At 31.7% G+C, this 16,465-nt stretch overlaps 4 protein-coding genes across 4 annotated transcripts; all 4 read right to left on the bottom strand.

Annotated features, from left to right (window-relative positions):
- Positions 1 to 311: 311 nt before the first annotated feature.
- Positions 312 to 1,430, bottom strand: LOC110943028 (ATP-dependent DNA helicase PIF1-like). Its single transcript, XM_022184786.1, has one exon. The coding sequence runs from the start codon at positions 1,428 to 1,430 to the stop codon at positions 312 to 314; it is 1,119 nt and encodes a 372-aa protein (XP_022040478.1).
- A 12-nt stretch (positions 1,431 to 1,442) lies between these two features.
- On the bottom strand, positions 1,443 to 6,194 carry LOC110943027. Its single transcript, XM_022184785.1, has 9 exons — positions 6,125 to 6,194; positions 5,702 to 5,740; positions 5,496 to 5,576; positions 5,338 to 5,391; positions 4,982 to 5,233; positions 4,445 to 4,883; positions 3,400 to 4,340; positions 2,061 to 3,281; positions 1,443 to 1,975 (listed from the first exon to the last, which is right to left on the bottom strand). The coding sequence occupies exons 1-9, from the start codon at positions 6,192 to 6,194 to the stop codon at positions 1,443 to 1,445; spliced, it is 3,630 nt and encodes a 1,209-aa protein (XP_022040477.1).
- A 6,551-nt stretch (positions 6,195 to 12,745) lies between these two features.
- LOC118491577 (F-box only protein 8-like) lies at positions 12,746 to 13,813 on the bottom strand. Its single transcript, XM_035989455.1, has one exon. The coding sequence runs from the start codon at positions 13,811 to 13,813 to the stop codon at positions 12,746 to 12,748; it is 1,068 nt and encodes a 355-aa protein (XP_035845348.1).
- A 1,749-nt stretch (positions 13,814 to 15,562) lies between these two features.
- LOC110938768 lies at positions 15,563 to 16,355 on the bottom strand. The gene is made up of 3 exons (XM_035988593.1): positions 16,166 to 16,355; positions 15,963 to 16,031; positions 15,563 to 15,869 (listed from the first exon to the last, which is right to left on the bottom strand). The coding sequence occupies exons 1-3, from the start codon at positions 16,223 to 16,225 to the stop codon at positions 15,651 to 15,653; spliced, it is 348 nt and encodes a 115-aa protein (XP_035844486.1). The 5' UTR covers positions 16,226 to 16,355; the 3' UTR covers positions 15,563 to 15,650.
- Between the last annotated feature and the right edge of the window lie 110 nt (positions 16,356 to 16,465).

Raw genomic sequence — 16,465 nt, forward strand, 5'->3', positions numbered from 1 at the left:
CTCACACAAAAAATGTTATGCATTTTATGTTGCTTTGTGATAGTTATGTATTAGTGAAATAACTTAACACAATAAATGCAAACAATAACAAATCGTTTAAAAAAATAATATACTCTTATGAATATGTGAAATGTTATTCAAGTAGTGTTTCAATAAAATTATAAGTCACTGAGGTTACTTACTGTCAATAAACACCAACATATGTAAGGTGATATGATAAAAAACAACTAATAACAACCATTCTCGTAATCTCAACAATTCAAGTAATTTTTATTACAGCTATTAGAATGAAAATTCAATTCAGACACATATCATAAGTGTGTGAACACTTCTTTGTAAACCACATTAGTTGTTGTGTTGGTAGGTTTGCCATCCTTATCAAGAATTAACATCTTCACACCTTCCCTTGATTTAACTCTTGATAATGCTACATATAGCTGGCCATGTGTAAAAACGGGCTCTTTTAAAAACAATCCAACCTTAGATAAAGATTGGCCTTGACTCTTGTTGATCGTCATAGCAAAGCACACAGCAACAGGAAACTGTCGTCTTTGAAAAGCAAAAGGAATTTTTTTGTCGGAGGGAATCATACTAATTCTTGGTATGAATGTTCTGGTTCCGACATTAGCACCTGATATAATTTCAGCTTCTATAACCCTCTTTCCAAGAAAGGTAACCTGTAACCTTGTACCATTACACAAACCATTTTGCTGATCAATGTTCCTAAGAAGCATAATTGGAACTCCAAGTTTTAAAACCAAACGATGATTAGGTAAACCAGATATCTTTAAACCATTAAGGACATCAGGTGAATACAACTCTTGTTGGAATGAATCGATACCTTTCTCCGTCTCACATATACTATCAGAACTCAGGTACTCTGTTGGTTCACCAGGAAACAATTCTAGTAGTCGATCATTTATTTCATGTACCACCTCGTTTTTTGGTGTCAGAATCGCCCTTTCAGAAAAATAATCTCGATCCTTATATCTTTCAAGAACAGATGGATATACAAATTGAATTAAACTTTCGATGGGATCCAAAGAATCTGTGATTAACAAATCAGATGGTATTTCTACAGTTGCTACACCATCATTATCCCCTCCAACTTTACCCTCGCCAATATCAAGAAGCCATTGGGCAAATCTCTTTGTCGACTCGACTGTAGATGGTAAAACACCAAGAGTCAATCTCATGTTTTTGGTCAAAGTAAGTAACTTGCAATGGGGCCATATATAGGATGAACTCAACGAAGCGTTAACAATTTCTTGCCTACTTCCGTTTGGAATAACAGGAAGAATTTGTCTAAAATCACCACCAAAAACGATAACCTTACCTCCAAACAAAACATCAGACTGACAATTGCTTTTATCGACAAAAATATCTTTTAATGTTCTATCTAAAGCTTCAAACGCATGTCTATGTACCATGGGTGCTTCGTCCTATATAATCAACCTAGTTTGTTTAAGCAGATAAGCTACATCACCATCGGGCCTTATGTGACACATAGAACTCTCATCTAAATTAATGGGGATGTGAAATCTAGAATGAGCCGTTCTACCTCTTGACATTAGAAGTGAAGCAATACCACTTGAAGCCACATTTAAAACAATCTGCTCTCTCGACCTAACGGTTAAGGCTAACGTCTTCCACAAAAACGTCTTCCCCGTTCCTCCATATCCGTAAACAAAAAATACACCTCCTTTGTCGCCTTCAACGGCTGTCATTATCTGATTATAAACATATAGTTGTTCGTCAGTCAATGATGATTTTAGACTATCTAACTCGCTCTGTACCTGAGGAACACTAAAAGAGAGTTCTTCGTCAACCAGACGATTGTTTCCAACAGCAAACGAATCGTAATCAGGATAAGGAATTGTTGGCCATCGTGTCAAAGAGGACCCATTTCGAATGAGGTACTTCTCAATCTCCACCAATGTCTTGTTCTTCAATCTGTCATCTGACATTACAAGATCTGTACAGCAAAAAGTAAAGCCATTTAAAAAATGTGGGAAAAACTAAGTATGAATAGTATTATGCTGAATAAATCAAAAACAAACCTTTGTTCTTTGTTTCTTTTCTCGTTTTGTATAAAATGTCATCCCCCAAGTATTTCCATGTTTGTTCGAAAACAAATTCAGGTCTTGATAATGTGTTTGACAACAGCAAAGTGACAAACAATGCACGAATATAATGACCATCTCCCGTAAAACTCGCTTCTTTAATAGCTTCGATGTATTCCATGTCATCGTCTAACAAACCCATTGCATAACATGCATCCCTGAAGGTTGGAAACAACTGGCCATCAACAGTTCTAATTTCTTCAAAGGATCTTGGTCCTTTGACTTTGTTTAAAAGAATTCTAAGAAAATATGGTTCACCCAAAGCAGGGGAAACAGAATGAATGCGTCCAATCTGTAATAATTTTTTTTTACGTTCTGCCCAATTTCTATCTTTTAGTTTCCAACAGAATTTTGTAGGAAACTCAACATACGTAAGCTTCCGTGCTTCCTCATTATTTATGTTCATCTCCATCCACTTTAAAAAAATTGATGAAGAGACTGATGGCTTGTCCAACACTTCTTCAATATCGTCTTCGGCACCAAAAACAACATTTTGTTGACCTTCCATATGAAAAGGAAGCCTCATAACTGGAGGAAACCTATAGTGAACTTCATTTGCAAATATTCTCCAAGAAGCTTCACAAGCGGAAACGTACCTACAATCATAATAAGCTTTGATCTCATCCTTTGCTGTTTGTTGGTTACCTGTACCGTCTCCATTTGACACCACAAGCGATGCTTTGTCTGGACCTTTATTAATGTATTTAAACAAATATTTGATAGAACCCGCTTGATTGCACCATTCTACATTAATGTGAGCTTGGTATCTTTTCAAAAGAAGCGGATTATATGGAACGACACTTCTGTTGTCCAATTGAACTTTGGACTTGATAATGGTGTTTCCATTATCTCTTCTTCTGTATACAGGGAAACCTTCAGCATCGGTAATTGTTTCATTAATGAATTTTTTTGGAAATTTTTTTGAACATCTATTATCAACCATACAAGGACAATTCGGATTTGCATTTCCACATGGACCATGAATCATAAACTCAGATACAAGAGCATAAAGAGCGGGATCTTGAATCTTATCTGGTATCTCAGCAGATATGAATTTGTCTACGTGATCAACGGAGAGAAGCTTGGATTCAGGTTTCAAAAAAATACAAATGTGAGCATGTGGCAACCCACGTTTTTGAAATTCAACAGTATAAACCGCTACAAAAAAAAATTAATAATATTAGAGTAACTGTAAGAATTTCATACTAAACATAATAATAATATAATAATAATATTAATAATAAAAATAATAATAATATTTACATTGTATTTATACCTGCACTTAGTGCTCCAAGCACTTTCTTGTCCTTCAAATCCTTTATAATTGAATCCAGTTTCATCTTAAACAAACGACACATAATATCTAGTCTGTCCTCTTGCTTAATAGAAGTATTTCGAAGGTATCGGATAATCTCTGGCCACTTAGGATTACATGTCACCGTAATGAAAAAATCAGGATACCCGAACCATTTGCAAATAGCCATAGCATCTAGATAATTTTGCTGCATATACCGAGACCCACCAGTAAAAGATGATGGTAGTACTAACCGTACACCAGTATTAGATAGATCCTGTTTTCCTTCATTCTTAAATTTCTGAAGATTTGTGTATGATTCAGACCTAAGATGTTTTTGTTGAAAACGGATATAATTAAGTCTTTCACTCTCGATCATGGTATATGCATCAACCAAAAATTGCTGGAACAATCTGCGGGCATTTAATATTAGCGAAAATGAAGTTGATCGATCTTGGATTCTATAAGCAAAGAATTCTCTCATTGTACACTTGGGACTAATTTTCTTTAAAGTACTTATACCATCCCTATGAGGAATGTTTATTCTATATCCGTCATCACCATTGGGAAAAAGAATTGGATACTGAAGTGCAAGATATGATGGATGAAGTTCACTTATTCGTTGAAGACCTTCCGTGTGAGACTCAACAACAATATCACGATGGTCAACTATTTCTTGGATACCACCAACAATCAATGCAGCAACTTCAGAAGATGAAGGCAAGTTGTAAGTACAACCATCAAGATCTCTTTTGTAAATGATACGAAGTTTGAAGTTCTCATTAGGATTATCATTGAAGTGGTTTCTTGCTATTCTGTAACTTTTAACCAACTGATTATTATTATCCAGGAAGTCTTTTAAAAACTTTATGAGATGAAGATCTATTTGCTTTAAATGCAAGTCGGACTTATTTGTGGAGTCACTGTGAATTAAGAAAGACGTGTTAACTAAATTTAGCACATAACATAACATCTGTGTATTGGTAAATAAAAAAAAATAAAAAGAACAATAGTTGGTATGAAATACCTGAACAACTTGTTACGATTTGAAACTTCATTCTCAGTGTCATAAATATAAAGCTGGGAGAACTTTGGCTGTTTTCCAGGTGCAGGTACCAAACCACCTAATGAATGAAAATTCTGTCCACTTATACGAAATACATAAGGTGCCCTCCCACTATTGATGCTTGAATCTACTTTTCCACCCATGGATGTGAATGCGAACATAGAATTATATCGACGGATATTCTTTAGAAAATACTTGTTGTTTTCATTAGAATTTGCAAATAGATCCTTGTATATTGAAGAAGGCTCTTTCAAATCCGGAAGCTCCACTTTTCCATAACCACAACATAAGCTATAGGTTAACTTACCCAATGTAATTCTCCCTTTACCACCTTCGTCAGTCCATAACAATGAATCACACATCTCACATTTAAGGCTTTGATTACCGTGATCCAAATAATCTAACATAAAACAAATTGATCACTGAGTAATGAATAAATTAACGAATACAGTTTATGTAACTAATAAATAAAGAACAAATACTCAGAATTAGTATAACCTGTCGATACACCCTTACAAGGGTCTTGGATGGGAGCAAAGACTACATTCTCATCATCAGACGTAAGATCTAACATTGGAATAGGATCAATACGGCGTTTCTTAGGTAAAAGCTTTTGTTTACCGGAATTCAGCTTTGTTAACGTTGAAGAAGATTGACCAATGGAGTTACTGCTTTGTGTAACAATGTTTGAAACAATAGAAAACCGAGTACTTGTAGAAGTGGTAAATTCGTTATTCAAAGGAAGACCACCTATTGAATAAAAAAATAGTAGGTACTGAGATATATTTAGCAATACATAAAGTATAAAAATTTATAGACTATAATGAGAAATAAAAGTTGATGAGATAACATACTTGTCGTGATGGTACTTGATGATGCTGATGTGTTTACATATTTCAAGTTCCGCACTGTGTGAAAATTATTAGATGATGAAGAAATATTTGAATTATAATTCTCTTTGTCGATGACCTGAGACCGATTATTGACTTTGAGCATCCTCTACTAAAAGGACCAGTAGTTTGTTTCTTTGAATTCGAACGTTTGCTATCAAGATAGAGCTTGCGCATTTTTCTTCTTTCTTTAGCAAGTAATCCTGAAATATTCAATTTAATAAAACTCTAAAGATTAGATCGTATTCGTGTAACAAACTAATATAACAACGTAAGAAGTGTAGTCAATGAGATAACATATATTAAGTTAGTTTAAGATATGACATACCATTTGAGTTATAAGTTATCGAAACTGAATCATTTGTACCTAATAAATTATGTATATACAAAATCAATAAGCACAACATACGATATGAAATCGTTAAATAACTGAAAAAAATTAAATATATAACATACCAATAACTGTTTGAGGTGTATGAGCGAATGATATACCTAGATTAGTGGTTAAAAGTTGTCCACAAAATAGAAATATATTTATATTGTACAATAACTGAATTTATATTGATCCAATAATAAATAAATACTTGTAATATAACAAATTTACCATTGGAAATATTGGACAACGGTGTTCTTGGAAGCGTACCTAAACACATAGTTTGTAACGTGTGAGTATATATAGAGATTACTAATATCAAATGGAATACATGTAATTGTAATTGTTAACAAAATCAATTGTACTAAAATAACTTACTGTTAGATGATTCCCCGACTAAAGTATTATCAATCAACGGTGTATTTTTAAATCTTCTCTTACTTGCCATTTGCTGTATTCATAAGTCAAAGCAGACAACATACGTTAAATTGATAATAAAATGATATAAAGGAATAACAAAATCAAAATATAATAAAGTGTTAAATAGGTCGGTTAGGCAATTGTTAAAAGCCCTAAAATGATGCATAACCAATTCGTATGAAGTTTGACTACATTTTTTACTTCACGTTTGTAACTTGAAAACAGTTGCTGATATAAGAAATGTGGATGGAACCTAATAAAATTGACAATAAGAAGGTAATAGGTGACTCAATTGGTTTAGTGTGATGCAATAAGGTTATGGTTAATCTGTAATATGAGTAAATATGCATATGTACAGGTTATTAGTACTTACGTAACCGTGTGTTTTGCGAATATGGAATGATTGGATGATATAAGGTGATGATCAGGAATCTGTATTGCATTCAACTTAAAAAAACAATTTTACGCGCATCGGATATTATAATTTAACAATGTTTAAAACATGAACATATAACATAATAAGAGTTTTGCAGATACCTGAGAAATGAGGTTATGTAGAATCGTTGGTATGACAACGAATAAAAGAAAAAGGATAGCTAAAGACGAAAGAAAGATAGTGTTCGATGCTTTGACAAGGAATTCAAGTAAGTGGTTGATGAATAACAAAAATGATAACTACTTTTATTCACACAATGAACTTATTTATATAACGTATGTAGGATAACTAATAATTACAATTCATAATATATAAGGAAGTAAATTAAACTAATTAATATTAAAAATTTCGTTACGTTCAAAAAAAATACGTGGTCTTTAATTAGAATATTGTAATTAAAAGAATTATTAAATACTTGTATTTACAATTAGTATAAAATAATACACGCCAATTTTTAAATTAAATAAGGTTTTGCATTCTTTCCATATAATGGTCTTTTATCTATATATAACTCATAGGGTAGGTTGACTAAATATTGTAGAAACAAAAAATTCGATTGCTTTTCCAGTTGTGAAGTGATTTAATATATTTTTAATATTAATAAAATAACCCGAAAATATATGTAAAATTTATAGTTCATCCATTTTACAAACTTAAGTTCACATAATATGTAAATTAATTTGACTAATGAGTTTGTTTGTTTTTTTGTTATAATGGAAAAAATGGGTCTATTTACGTAAGTTGGGCTATGGTTGATTATGTATAAATGTTATATAGGCAAAAATAGTGTTTTCATAATGGCCAAAGTAAGTTTTGAAGTACACCATTTTTTTATGTATTATTTGTTACTTTCCAATAAAAAATTAGAACATATCTGAAATATAACACCGCTATAAGAAATCCGTCACATTGAATTAAGATAATGAAAACATAAAACACCGAACATTTTGCAAACATAAAAAACCGAAATCCAATACGATATTATCCATAAATATAAAAAACAGATATTTATTGAAAACCCCAGAAGACAGTTCGACACAAAATACGGCCCCCTCATATTATCAGATGAGAAACGGATCAGGATGGATGCCTTCTTCAAGAAGCTTTTCCTGTTACAAATTTCGAAAATAGTTTGACAATAACTACAAGGAGTGTTAAATATAAATATAGCAAATTAAATTTCATTCGATTTATTATATGGAAAAAAATATATTACCAATCTATTATTAACGCGGGTGCAATGCTTCATCAGAAATTCAAAACTTGTTAGTGCTTCATACCAATCTTTACATACACTTCTGAACCGAACAACTGATTTGAGAGGGAGCCTAAAAAAAATTTCCATTACCAACAATTCAAATGGCATATTCTCCATGATACAAGCAAACCTAGGAAAAAAAACACACATATAATAACCAACTAAAGTACTTCGTTATCATAAATCAAAAGAGAGTAGGTATTACAAAAGATATTTCGATAGTACCTTATAGAAGAAACAGAAAAAACAGTATAGAAGTTGATATGTATTGAATGAAAACATTGTTGTTAATTTATATGAAAAAAAAGAATTATAAAAGGAATCTATATATATATCATTCATTACAAGATTTTGTCATATGTGAGATGATATAATTGGGATAGATATATGCTAGGAATATGTGAGATGAGAAATTAATTAGTATGTTTATTATAATTCTTTAATATGTTAATAATATGTTTGAAAAGTATTGCAAAGTTATCTTCGAATTTGTCATAATTGTTGAGACAAGGATTAGTTTGCTCATAATTATTATCATCAATCAATAAACTAATTTACCGAATTTTAAAACATTCCAAAAATGAGAACAATAATTTTAGAATTATAATTAAACTTGGCAGGTGTATTCGCATATACTTAATTTAGGAAAATAATGGAAAAGGTATATTATATCATAAAACTTTATAAATATATATTAACCATGTGTATGTGTATTAACATTAATTTTAAATGAACACCAAAACTTCGTCTTTTATTTAAGTGTATATATAGATTTTTAAAAAAGGCCATAAAATATAGAGCAACCAAAATTTAACCGGGATTCACTATAGACTTTAGAAAAATTAGGATGTGTTATAAGTTTAAAACATTGGTTGTTGATTGATAGATAATTAATTAGAATCTTCCTATAGTAACAATATCATAGTAAGTTTGACAACCTAGCAAGCGTCCGAACAGTTATCATTCATAACATCATGACTCAAACATTCCAAATCCGTAAAGTTAAAAGATTTAGAAAACATGATTGAGGAAGTTGGAAAGGGAAAATACTAAAACATGTACATAACATGCAAAACTAACTGTCTGAACATGTCGTTAGTGAATCTAAAGTAGCATACCAACAAAAACGGCTAATGTACTAATAAGTAAACACAAAAGGATGAGAATACTGTTTTTAACCACCAACACATCCGATCAAGCACCACCACGTCAACGGTAAATCAAGATACCTTTACTTTTGACGTAAACCATATGAAATTCGGAACCTTTGACTAACTGTTTGTCTCGAACAAAATTCTTCATACCAGTCACGTTATGGCGCGGATATCCTTCAGAGTGCTCGACACCAATTGACACGTCCCAAGTCAAACCAGCAGAGTCCTTAATAATCAAATCCCTCTTACGATCCAAACCGTGCAACTGTGCCCACTTCTTTTTTAGTCGCTACGAATAACAATAAAATCATTAAATATTTAAATTGGTTATTATAGGGGTCATCGATTTATAATGAATACAAAACAACACATGCAATTGCAGAATGAATATGTAAATTTCAAAAACTTACATAATGATTGTCAACGCGAAATACAACCGGTACTTCATCGTCTGTACTCTCTTCAACACCAACTACCGGAATGGGATTAGGCAAATCATGATCAGAAATATCAATCACCTCATTTGTAGGTTCTTCTTTGACAACACAAAGTTCTGGTGGTAGAGTTAGTAGGGTGGGTTTGCAACAGAAAACACTCATCTCAAATGTATGCAAATCAAGCATTTCAAAAACGACCAAATGATGATCAGTAATAGACATCTCCTTCTTGATTCGATTCCAACCAGTTGTAATATAGATATCATTGTCAAAAATATCCATACGAACGAACCATTTCCGATTACAAGAGGAACGTACCACAACAGGATAATATGGACAAGTTGAAAGCATCTTGTGATCAACAAACAACCTACTCACATACTACAAGTGATATGCAAACATATATAAGTTCAAACGTTCAAAACAATTATTCACTTCAAAATTTTAAACACATAGAATTTAAAATGGGATAAGTACCATGCAGTTATCACGGTCCCAAGGATTTCCAGGTTGGTAGTAGAAATACTCAGACGACGCAAGATTTATGTCTTGATAAAAGTAGATGAGACGAAACGAAGATAAAGCTTCTTCATATTGGAAAACCACCCAGGCAGATGACGGTAACTTCAAAGACGTGACCATATCAAGCCACCTGTTATACAGAAAGTAGTCGCCTGCAATCTTAATAATTTTTACTTTGAAAATCATCCCATCGACAGTGCGGATGACAGCATTCTTAGATGGGTAGTTGAATGTTTTAATCCAGTCGCCATATAATGCCGGAAGTTTCTATAAAGAAACACAGTATGTAATGTTAATGTTAATTATAACATGAATAATCAACGACCATTAATTAAAAATTGAATTATGTTGGTCCAAAATTTTATAAGATTAAAACTAACCAACGATTTTCTGTCCTTGTTATGGACACGAGCAGCAAATCCATAAACCATTTCAGGTTCCTACGTATGCGTTCAACATGACACCATTAGTTTAATATTTATACAAGCAAAAGATAATAGTAAAATTGTAATACTTCAAAAAGGATGTTCAAAAAATATAAAAAAAATTTATAAATAAAAAATGTATATATATAATCATGAAATCTAACCATTAACAGTTAACCTAATCACAACAAAATCCATTAATAAAAACACGAAATCTTCAAATAATTTTATGTCTAACCGAATACTTTCGATCATTGTACCATAACAATATAAACAACTTTATAAAAGTACAAGATTGCAAACATAGATTACTAAACTACAGACCAAACGATTTCGATTATTGTTTTGGTTTCCGGTTTAATCAGAGACAAATTTAACATCAACAAACACTTAGTATCTAAGATTATATACTCTTAAAATGTTATACAAAAAACTCGTATAAGATTCAAGACATTGATTATTACCCTAAAGAACAAAAATTTTCGAGTAAAAAAGATGAAAAAAATACACCAAGCGGATATGAAATCAAACATTTAACCAGAAATAAAAGATGAACACAAAAAAAAGATCCAGGTATGCGATTGAATCTAAGGTAACATAATCGGCGATGGAAAGAATAGCTATGAAAATGTATGATATTACCGATGAAGATTTTGAGTTTTTTTTGATGAACTTCTTGAAGATGAAAGTATGCCTTGGTTCTTGTGTTGAAGATTTAGAAATAAGTGAGATTTTTGTTTATCATTACTAAAATATCTATTTATAAAGTGTCCGGATAAAAATGGTTGGGCGGGTCGGGTATGGTGCTATCTCTCGCGGATACATCTCAAAGGTTTGTAAGTTTGATTTAAAAAATATATAATGTATTGAAAGTGACTAATATTGGTATCCATGTACATTAAATATTTTAAATTTGAAAATGCAAACTTATACAATATGCAATTTATATTTCTATCCATATAAATGTAATGTATTTAAAGTGAGTACGGGAGATTTTTGAGAGTTAGGTTCATTCATTTGGCTGTAGTGCTTTCCTTTTTGTAGGGATAACCAATATCAAGACCCTTAAGATGATGCAATCTCAATATCCAAGGCCACTTAAACATGACACATCATACCTTATTTAGCATGTCTATTAGACCATGTGTAGTGGTAGTGGGTTATAATGCCACCTTCATGGGGCATTCTTCGACACGTGGCGTCCTAGTCAGCGATGGGGCATTATAGCAGAAGTGGAGTAGTAGGTATAATGCCCCATAATACCCCCTTCCGTTTGATTAAAAAGATAAATAAAAGGTAACATAAGACTTTTGGAACCACGTGGACCACTAAAGTCACCCCACATTGGTTAGTCAAAAAGAAACTTCTGGACCCATTTGGGTTTTGGGCGTTTTGTTTCAAACGCTATTAGGATTTTTTTTCAAAATTATTAAAGTTTAACGCCCCATGTAATGGGGTTGGCGGCGTTTTAAGGCGTTATTTTGCAATGTTTTTTAAAAATTACGCCCCACTACGGATTGTCTTATATATAACTTTATTAAGTTGGGAGACGGGGTAATTTTCCAGCGAGAGTTATCAACTTGAAATACAAAATTAGTTTATGATAATTGTATAAGGTGATAAAAATATTCTTCTCAAAATGGGGCAACATCTTTGTGACTGCTTGAACAAATTGTAAACTTTTAATAATATGTCAAATGGTATCCAAATAGTGATTCTTAAAAAGTGTCATTTAATCATCAAATTTTTAACTGATTGAGGTTAATCAACGTTAATTAATTCGAAAACAGGAATATAAGTTGGAACATCCAGGATAGGGAAAATTATATTTGAATTACAAATACATATAGAAAATTAGTAAACTAATTAGTGTGTTCTTTCCCTTCCTAACAAAATCTTTTATTCGGTTTAAGTCAAATTCCAATTTGGCCTCCATGAGTGTTTAAAGTTTGCTATGGAATTATTAACTTTTAGGTTACGAGTGAAATATAACTATAATAATGTTTGGAGATTAATGTTTAACGATAATTGTGGTGTTAGAAAATAATATCTATATTTTTTAAAAATAAAATATATAGAGATTATACTATACAAGTTTTGTATTTTTTTTTTGATTGATTCAAATTCAATTACGGTAATTAATTATTTAAAGAAGGCATATTACCACAATGTATGTTAAAATATGTAATTTAATAAACCAAATTTTTGGACAAAAATAAACATTAAAAGTAATACACTTAATTCTTTTAATATTAAAGTAAGCAAAAGATAAAACACAAGACACTTAAAACAAATTACATAGTTCGATAAACAAAAGAGAAAATACTTTCAATTTAAATCCATTTTCCTAACGGAAAGGCGAAACGATTGTCTCCAGAAATAATGCGCCTTTAGGTCCGTTAAAGCTGTCAACGTGTTGAATGTAGTTCAAAGATTCGTTGGACATTTGAACTTCAACTGTATCTCCCCAAATACTTGTTATCAACCACTTATTCTCTTGAATTATATTCGTCCTTTGGTGCGGCTCCAATTGTTGAACTTTGCGAGCATTGCTGAAAGTAAAAACCGTTATCCAATCATCATCTTCATATTTCACCAATTCTGCAATTACCTCATCAGAATATCGAACAAGAATGCCATGGAGCTTGTTCGAAATTGTTATAAAATGCACTTGGCAAGGATTCACTTGAATACGTTTGGGAAAACGAAGAATACTGAACGATTCAGATACAACATCAAAAGCAACAATGTTACATTCACCAGGAGGAATCCAGTAATTAGAAGCAGTGAAATAAATTGTTTTGCCTGAATAAATTCCAGCCGACCATGAATAAAAGTTTGAACCTAACAGACATCCTTTGATGAAACTCAGATTTCTCCATGAATCATTATGTCGTGAGTATACACGAGCAGTAACTGCACCTGCGAAACAGTTAATATGAAGAACCTTCAGATCGTTGTTCTCGTCAAAGTACATCCCACCCGTATCGTCATGTCGACCAAAATAACGACTAAAATAGTCGTCCGATATCAACTTAAAACGCCTAGTCGTTGGATTCCAAAGGACGAGCTGATTCGCATCAGTCCTCCTAATGCAAACTAACATCAGTCCATTAAACGAAGCTATAATTATTAGTCTTGATGGCTGGACATCGTATGGAAAAGTGATGACTTTTCTGGTATCGACTTCCAAGTTGCCAGATACTATGTCGTCAACGACAATGGTATGTTCATCCAAAGACAGCAGCTTCTTTTGTAGTAAGTTTGAAAGTCGTCGTGTATGTATTAAAGCAAACTTTGGTGTAGATAACTCATAACACCATTGTTTGCAAACACACTTGAATTGAGAAACTACCTTTGGAGGTAGTCTCGATAAGATCTCTTCAAACAACATGTCATCACCAATACGATCCATGATCCTTAATACGCTGAAAACAAAAAAAAATAAAAAATTGAACAAAGAACGATCGTATAAAAACTTGTTGTATAAACACTTCAGAAGTATCATTTGAATAGCAAATATTTTATAATAGTAAAATTTCATACAATAACCATAGTAGAACAATTTTAACACTGCAAACAGGATGTTAAAAAAATATTAAAAAAAATACATTAAAAGAATAGATACTATTTATATAAAATCGCCAAATCTAACCATTAAAAGTAAACCTAATCAAAACAGAATCCATTAACAAAAATACGAAATCTTCAAATAAGTTTATGTCAAACCAAATACTTTCGATCACTGTACCATAACTATATAAACAAAATTCCATTGTACAAGAATGAAGACATTTCTTAGTATCATCCAGACCAAACAATCTCTAATATTGTTTTGGTTTCCGGTTTAATCAGAGATAAAACATCAACAAAAACATACTATCCAAGTATATGATTCGAGATAATCTTATACAAAATAATTGTATACGATTGAAGACATAGATTATTACCATAAATAACAAATAATTGCGAGTACAAAAGATGAAAAAACACACCAATCGGAGATGTAATCAATCATTTAACCAGAAATAATAGATGAAGACAAAGAAAAGATTCATGTATGAGATTGCATGTATAGATACATAATCGGACATGGAAAGGTTTACATTTAAAGTAAATAAGATGAAAATAATACACAAACAACATTTTAGGTATGAAAAATACATGAAATTACCGATGAAGATTTAGAGGTTTTTTGATGAACTTCTTGAAGATGAAAGGTTTCCTTGGTACTCGTGATGAAGGAATAGAAATAACTGATATATTGTGTGAGAGATATTACTAAAATATCTCCTATATATAGTGTTGATACCCATGTATTTTTGGTCGGTTTTATTGCATATATCGTGGATTATGTTATAAATTAGTAAGATCAAGTTTAAAACTATATAATGTATTGAAATTGACTAATAATATGACTGTACAAGAAATATACTAACTTTGAAAATACAAACTTATTCAATATGAAATTTATATATCTAAATATATATATAATGTATTTAAAGTGACTATGGGAGATCTTTAAGAGTTAGGTTCATTCATTTCGCTGTAGTGCCATCTTTTTTGTAGGGATAACGAATGTGAAGACCCTTATGGTGATGCCATCTCAGTATCGAAGGCCACTATAACATGACACATCATACCATATTTAGCATGTGTATTACATATAACTTTATTAACTTGGGATACGGGGTCAGTTTCTAGTGAGAGTTATCGAGTTGAAATACATACTTAGTTTATCATAATTATATAAGGTGTTAAAAATAGTCTTCTCATAATGGCGCAACTTCGTTGTGACTCACACGAAATTGGTTATGCATTAGTTCTTATTTTAGGATAAGTATGTATTAGTCAAATAATTTTAGACAACAACTAAAAACATAAAAAAATGGTTTACACAAATTCTATACTTTTATGAATATGTGAAATGGTATCGAAGTAGTGATTCTTAAAAAGTCTCATTGAAGCAACAACATTTTAAGTGATTGAGGTTAATCAACGTTAATCAACTCGAAAGTATGAATATAAGGTGATATTCAAAACACCTATTCCGGTACATTTTTTACCAAAAAGCAACTACTGATAAAGCATATGTATTACCAAATGCCAATATAAAAAACCTTAAATACTTCCAACAAATTGTCAAAATAAAATCCATAAAAACATCAATAGCATATAATGCCTTATTCCAACTCATAAGTCTTAAAAATATGTAAAATGGAAATTCAAATCTAGACCAAGGGCAGATTCCTTCATTTCTCTAACTTTGGAGTGATGAGGTCAAACTTGATAGCATCTTTTATTTCAACATCACCCGGAATGTTCGGACGTTTACTTGAAGAACTGTCAACAGCATCAACATCATAAACTTCTTGAAGGTTACGTTTGACGTTTTCCAACTTTGACTGACCATGATCGGCAACATCAACATGTTCTGGTGTAACATTGTCACCAATTACAGATTGTGATTCCTGCAGAATAAATAAAATAATAACATTCAAATTTATTTTCTATGGTTATTATTGTATTAAGTTAAGTGACACTGTGCAAAATTTAAATGTTACCTTAGATATGAATTTTACATTACTGACCGAATCAGACAGTGATTGAACATTTGACTCAGACTGATCAACCTACTCAAAAAACCAAATATATAAAAAAAGTTGTATATTAAGAATAACGGTGATTGGATCACCCGCGGGGAGGGTGATCGGTGGTATAATAAGATGTTTAGAATAGAGATATTTCTTGGGTACTACTAATATACCTCGTTAATTTTCCATTTTTTCTCTAGCGCTGAGAGTATGTCATCGTCAGAAGATAACATAGAAATACCATAGTTTTCCGACTGGTTAGCAATGTTATAACTGGAAACTTTGATTTGAAAAGCAAACTTTCTGTTGATCAGCGTATCAAACTCAGCTGGAAGTGTTTGAAAGCCTCCTTCAATCGAACTGTCAACCTATTTAAAACAATGAATTTTGCCTCACATGTATGAATTAAATATATATTTACCACAAACCTAATAAAATTGAGGATAAATAGGTAAAAGGTGTACCTTTGTATA

The sequence above is a fragment of the Helianthus annuus genome, chromosome 4, assembly GCF_002127325.2.
Source record: "Helianthus annuus cultivar XRQ/B chromosome 4, HanXRQr2.0-SUNRISE, whole genome shotgun sequence".
Lineage (NCBI taxonomy): Eukaryota > Viridiplantae > Streptophyta > Magnoliopsida > Asterales > Asteraceae > Helianthus > Helianthus annuus.

Bases quoted from the DNA above. Each gene is read 5' to 3' on its own strand.
- LOC118491577 (XM_035989455.1), bottom strand. From the start codon at position 13,813: ATGGATCGTATTGGTGATGACATGTTGTTTGAAGAGATCTTATCGAGA.
- LOC110943028 (XM_022184786.1), bottom strand. From the start codon at position 1,430: ATGGTACATAGACATGCGTTTGAAGCTTTAGATAGAACATTAAAAGAT.
- LOC110943027 (XM_022184785.1), bottom strand. From the start codon at position 6,194: ATGGCAAGTAAGAGAAGATTTAAAAATACACCGTTGATTGATAATACT. The intron at 4,884-4,981 runs GTTATACTAATT...GTTTTATGTTAG, and splicing joins TTGTAAGGGTGTATCGACAG to ATTATTTGGATCACGGTAAT. The intron at 1,976-2,060 runs GTTTGTTTTTGA...TTTGCTGTACAG, and splicing joins AAAAGAAACAAAGAACAAAG to ATCTTGTAATGTCAGATGAC.
- LOC110938768 (XM_035988593.1), bottom strand. From the start codon at position 16,225: ATGTTATCTTCTGACGATGACATACTCTCAGCGCTAGAGAAAAAATGG. The intron at 16,032-16,165 runs GTATATTAGTAG...TTTTTTGAGTAG, and splicing joins AAAAATGGAAAATTAACGAG to GTTGATCAGTCTGAGTCAAA. The intron at 15,870-15,962 runs GTAACATTTAAA...TTTATTCTGCAG, and splicing joins ATGTAAAATTCATATCTAAG to GAATCACAATCTGTAATTGG.